Source organism: Gorilla gorilla, chromosome 15, assembly GCF_029281585.2.
Source record: "Gorilla gorilla gorilla isolate KB3781 chromosome 15, NHGRI_mGorGor1-v2.1_pri, whole genome shotgun sequence".
In the NCBI taxonomy this organism is placed as follows: domain Eukaryota; kingdom Metazoa; phylum Chordata; class Mammalia; order Primates; family Hominidae; genus Gorilla; species Gorilla gorilla.
In genome coordinates, this window is record NC_073239.2 from 72,629,982 (window position 1) to 72,635,981 (window position 6,000).

Genomic DNA, 6,000 nt, shown 5'->3' on the forward strand with positions numbered 1-6,000 from the left:
TTAGCTCCTGAAGTGAGATTTTTACTTGAGGATAGCTAAAACCATAATTAACCAAGTCATGTTATGAGCTTTTATTATCTATATTACCTTGGAAGGCTCAGATTTGGTAGCATTTTAAAATGACTTGTATTCCAGCCGGTGAATGCAGTTTTTGTTTTTCTGGTTGTAGGGTTTTTTTTTTTTTTCCGTTGCTACCTGGATTTTACCTGTTTTATGAATAACTTAAGTCACACTGCCTAGAGTGTAATTAGAGTATTCAGATATGCACTGAATACTTCAGATATTCTTCTTTTGAAGATATTTTCTCTAAAACAATCATGATATCCTGGAGACCCTGAGGGGCAACTCATCACTGAATTATCCCTTTCAGAACCCCTGATAATACTGTGTTGGGCTATACAAGGCCTCAGGGAGAGCTTAGGTATCCTGGAAAAGTTGGGATGGACTTCCATTTTGATCTTACAGGAGCATTTTGTCTCACTTTAGAGTGATCATCCTCTGGCCTACCTTGACACATACTCTCCTTCAAAATGCTAATTCAGGTCAGTTATCTCTAACATGACTTTCCATATAATAAGCCCAGCTCATTCTTCAACATATCAACAAAAGTAATTAAGCTTCATCCCAAATCTTTTATCCTTGGTAAGCTGACTTCTTCAGTTTCCCAGTGTAAAAATTCTGCCACATTTCCTCGCTTTTCCAAATTAGGAAATAACCTTGCTTCCTAGGGAAACTCTTCCAGCGCTTCTTCCCAGGACTTCAGCCTTATTCTTTCCACTGGCTCCCTCTGTTCAGTCTTGAAAACATGCTCAGATGGCTTATTTTAATCTTGTACTTCCTTCAGGTTACCACCCTTACTTTTTACTTTTTTACTATTTAGTATTCTTAAGAAAATACTCTCTATCTACTTATTTATTGTTATTAATTACTTTATACACTCTAGAATGGCTTTTCTTCCTGCTATTTCAATGAAATCCGTTTTTGCAAAAATCATTAATGATCCCTAATTGCTAGATCCAATATAGGCCCTTCTTTTGCATGTGATGAGATACTGAAAGTACTTAATGAAATATGTCAAAAATGCTGATGTTAGACCTTTGTCTTATAAGGGAAGGGTTTCATTTCTAGAGAGCTTAAGCAATTAAAAGATTGCCTGTTACCCCTTGCCTTTCGACCTATGCAATATTCTCTCTTTAGCATCTCATAGATGTTCTTTAATATTTTCCTTTTCTTCCTAAATACATAGTCTGCTCATTTTAAGTCTTGTGAACTATTTTTGGCTTGTCCGTTGCCACATTTGTTTTAATTGTATTACGTTTGAGACATATGAATCATTGATAATAACACTTTTTCTTTTTGATTTGCAGAATTATAGTAATTTATTAAAATATGTCTGTATACCCTCACAACGCAGTTGGCAGGCAGCTCCCCTCCTAAGTGATAGCACAACATTCTTTTGTCAGCTGATAAACATAAGTCCAAGTTTGGCAAGTGGGTGGTTGACAGTATTATATCATGAATGATAGGCTGGATTGTTATGAAAATAGAGGCCCACCAGGCACTCTCGAACTTCTTCATTCCTTAGGCTCTACCTGGCATTGACATTGATAATTCTTCCTTATGTGCTTATGTTTTGGTTCCCGTAGCTCTTCTTTATACCCGTTAAATGTTTGCGTTACCCTCAGGTTTTTATCCTTAGCTATCATTTTTTGCTACATATATTCTCCCTCCTGTATACTCTATTTAAACTGACACGAGATGATTAAATTGAAAATACACATTTCTTAATCATTAGAATGTAGGTAATAGGTTAATATATCTAATGTCAGGAAACCTTTAAAAATATACACAAGTACTTATGAATTGTTTATGATAATGCTGCACGTATTCAATAAAGGGAGAGTTGTTTTTAAAAACAAATATGCAAGAAATAATATGCAGTGATGTAGTTTTTATAAATCCTGATACATAGTACTTAGTGTTTCTTAGAGCTGTAGGGGTAGGTGTATTTAACTGATATCTTTAATTTGTGAAAACTTTTCTTTTGGAAATTTTTTTCCCCATTACCTATTTTTCCTCCCCCCCATCAAAAAAAGAAAAGGGTACCATCCTCCTCTTTCCATTTGTGGGGAGTGGGAGATTGATTAAGATGCCTTTTATATGAATTGACAGTATTGGCATTTTATAATATACTTTTTTGTTCCCAGATATGTACTCTTTATGTTTCACATTTGCCTGGTTTCTAAGTTTTCTAGGTGTATTTCTAACCAGATCAGAAAACTTTATTATCCCAGGTTACCTTATCTTGGAACCAGTTTGTAGAATCCTGTTGAGGGAGGATGATAATTTAAATAGCTGATACTTCATGAGTATGCCTGTTAGCATAAGCATGCTTCCAACATGTGGCAACTCCTTTAATCTTCACAACCACCCTGTGCGTTAGGTAGGTAGGTATTATTATTCCCATGTTACAACAGACCCAAAGAGATTCTATAACTTGTCCAAGGTCATACCGCTAATAAATGGGCGAGCTGGGGTTTAAATCAAGGTAGTTTGGGTACAGGGCTTGTGTTCTTAATCAGTGCTTTTCTTCTCCCTAATTCAGGCACTGTGTTCACTGATCCCTTTTGTCACTGTTTTCTTTTCTCCTCATTTTGTCTTTTTATTTTTTTTTTGCCAGCCTCTTAGAAGTTTTGTCAATCAATTCTGACTTTTTCCTAAAGTTGATATTTGGTTTGTCAGTAGCGTATTGGAGAGGCTTACAGTAGTATCCAGAAGAAATGGAGGTGAAGCTCTGTGTGTACTCTCTGTACTCCCTTTAACAAATAGATTCTTAAGTGTTTCTGAAAGAAAAAGTCCTTTTGTAGGGCTCCTGAAGTACAAGGGTTAATGCTCTGGAGAAAAACTTATCTTATTTCTACACTGAACCTTGGCTATCATATGGATCAGGTTTTCATTTTCTGTAATATGTTTACATAGCACTTTAGAGTTTAATGTACTAGTGATCTTTTTAGACTTTCCGATCAACTGTTAATAGCCAGTGATAACTTGGCTTTTTAATTTTCCAGTTGCTTCTTTCCTCTAAACTTTTTATTTCGACACATAAAGTTGAAAGAATAGTACAACATCCGTAAACCTTCCACCTGCTTCATCTCTTTCTATATGTCTACATATTTTGTTGTTGTTAAACTAATTGACTGTAACTTTTAGTCATTATGACATTTTATCTCTAAGTACTTTAGCACGCATCTCCGAAAACAAGACATTGTTTTACCAATCAGTGGTACCATTATTACATCCAAAAAGACAAAATAGTAGTTATGTACTATCCAATATTAAACGTTTATTCACATTTTGTCAATTGTACCCAAAATAGCTTTTTAACTATTTTCCCCAAACCAGAATCCAAGGCAAAATTTAACATGTTGTGTTTGGTTAAGTCCTCTTAGTCTCTCTAATGGCTTTTGAAGTTTAATTTCTTTAGTCATCTTATCTGACTTAGAAAACTTCATATGACCTAAAAAAAAAAAAAATCTATTTCTGCTCTTTTAAATTATTTATTCACTGGGGTAAGGTTGTATTCAACCCCTTTTCAGTGCTACTCACTCACTTTAGCTTTACATTCTCTTGAGTAGGACTAATAAAAATGGATTACCAGTGTTGTTGTCTTAAATGTTTTCTAACAGAATTTGGCTCACATTTAAAAGTATCTACCTAAAAGCTTGTTTCCTTTGAATCCTGAGATTTTTCTCATTTTGATTACCATTAGTGTGAATTGCTTTGAGTCTATTTGAAAGGGCCAGCCATGCTAGATCAAATGGAATATGTACTTTTGGTGTTTGACAAATGTCTTCTGATTGCCTTCTGTTGCTTTGTTTTAAAGTGAAATTCATTCTTTCTGATCTTTTACAGAGTGAAGTAATTGGGAAACTGTTCATTTGAGGATAAAAAAGGCATTGTATTATATTTTGCCAAATTAAAGCCTTATTTATGTTTTCACCCTTTCTACTTTGTCAGAAACACTGAACAGAGTTTTGTCTTTTCTAATCCTTGTTAGACTACTGATTTAAAGAAAGAAAAAAAAAGCCAACTCTGTAGACACCTTCAGAGTTTAGTTTTATAATAAAAACTGTTTGAATAATTAGACCTTTACATTCCTGAAGATAAACATATGTAATCTTTTATCTTATTTTGCTCAATAAAATTGTTCAGAAGATCAAAGTGGTAAAGACAATGTAAAATTTAACATTTTAATACTGATGTTGTACACTGTTTTACTTAACATTTTGGGAAGTAACTGCCTCTGACTTCAACTCAAGAAAACACTTTTTTGTTGCTAATGTAATCGGTTTTTGTAATGGCGTCAGCAAATAAAAGGATGCTTATTATTCAGACTTGACTTGTTCTAATTTTTATTGAGCTTTAACAGATTTCATTAGTAGTACAGATCATTGTAATTTAGAATACAGCTATTAATTGGCAACCATTCAACAAGGTAGGTTTATGTAGCCTCTGTAACCTTTCTAACTGATGCTCTGGGTCCTCTTCAGTTTGGTCCAATGTAAAGTGCCCCAGGAGTGCTGGGGTTTCGGAAAGGACAGAGCAAGCATTTAGGATTTCAGACTTAACACCCACACTTCAGGTAGAGGAGCTCTATTTTTACCATTACTATTATTTTTTTGAAGTAATAATAATTAACTTTTAGTTTTCTTTTTCAGGCACGGTTACACAGTTTACATGTGTTATCTTTTTTGTTGTTGTTGTTGTTGTTATTGTTGTTACTGTTTTTTGATACAGAGTCTCACTCTGTTGTCCATGCAGGAGTGCAGTGGCACTATCTGGGCTTACTGCAACCTCCACCTCCCGGGTTCAAGCGATTCTCATGTAGCTGGGATTACAGGCGCCTGCCGCCATGCCTGGCTAATTTTTGTATTTTTAGTAGAAAGGGTTTTTCACCTTATTGGCCAGGCTGGTCTCGAACTGCTGACCTCAAGTGATCCACCCATCTTGGCCTCCCAAAGTGCTGGGATTACCGGTGTGAGCCACTGTGCCCAGCCAATGAAAGTTTTTTTAATAATTGGTTAAAAACACTTCAGATGCTAAATAACCACTGAGAAATATCTTGTGCCATTGAGTACTAAAGTACCCATTAGGCTGCACTGTGGTCATCTTGTTATTTTTGTGCACATAACAGTCATGCTTCTGTCATGGGGCCTCTGCATTTTCTGTTCTCTGGGCCTGAACTCTCCTCTGGTGTGTCAGCTTTGGCTTGCTCCTTCACTATGTTGAAATCTGCTTAAACGTCACCCTTCTAATTAAGTCTTTCCTGACTATCCGCTATCCTTCTGCCCTCCCTATTCTGCCTTATTGTCTGTCATACTTGATTTCTACTCCCCTTGTTCCCACCAGTAAGTAAGCTCCACAAGGACAAGAAACATCTCTTTGGTTCTTTGCTGTATCTGTAGCCTGAGACAGTGCCTGATACTTCATTGTGCTCAACTATTTAAATGAATGAATGGATAAAATTCATTTTTGGAGGTTGAAGATTATCTAAAGTGGTGCTTCCTAACCTTTTCATTTCACTGCACATATAGTATTTCTAAGGCATATAGAAATCAACTGAAGTGACTTCTTATGTCCAGTGAGGACTGGTGTGGGGATTCAAGCTACCTTTTTCTACCTTTGCTGCTTTCAGCAAATCAGTGGGAAATTGATCTGAAGGCCAGATACTACATCATCAGCCTCTTTCCTTTGTCCTTTCCCATTGCCTAAAGGTGCTCATGTTGCTGCCATCTGTAACAAACAAATTCTGCCTTCCAAGTTACAGTGTCTTCTTGCTACTCTTTCTCTCTTCAGAGCTAAGTTCCTCAGAATAATTGTGTAATTCTATTATTTTTTTCAACCTTTCTGTATGTTTGAATTTAAAAAAATAAATTTCAAAGGACTCTGGGGACACAGTCCAGTCTCCTGTCAGTTTGTATCCCTTCCCTCAACATCCCA

The 6,000-nt window shown here is 35.8% G+C and overlaps 1 protein-coding gene across 20 annotated transcripts in view; it reads left to right on the top strand.

Moving 5' to 3' along the window:
* KTN1 (kinectin 1) overlaps window positions 1-4,394 on the top strand; it is a 104,315-nt gene extending 99,921 nt beyond the window's left edge. For 17 of the 20 annotated variants that reach the window (XM_055361430.2, XM_063697859.1, XM_055361440.2 and 14 more), the window contains one exon: window positions 3,913-4,394. In XM_055361430.2, the coding sequence (XP_055217405.1) occupies window positions 3,913-3,917 (5 nt within the window). In that variant the 3' untranslated portion in view covers window positions 3,918-4,394. Of the gene's footprint in view, window positions 1-486; window positions 538-3,912 lie in introns of those variants that run through there. The other 3 variants (XM_055361429.2, XM_055361434.2, XM_055361441.2) reach the window with 1 other exon arrangement.
* Window positions 4,395-6,000: the final 1,606 nt, after the last annotated feature.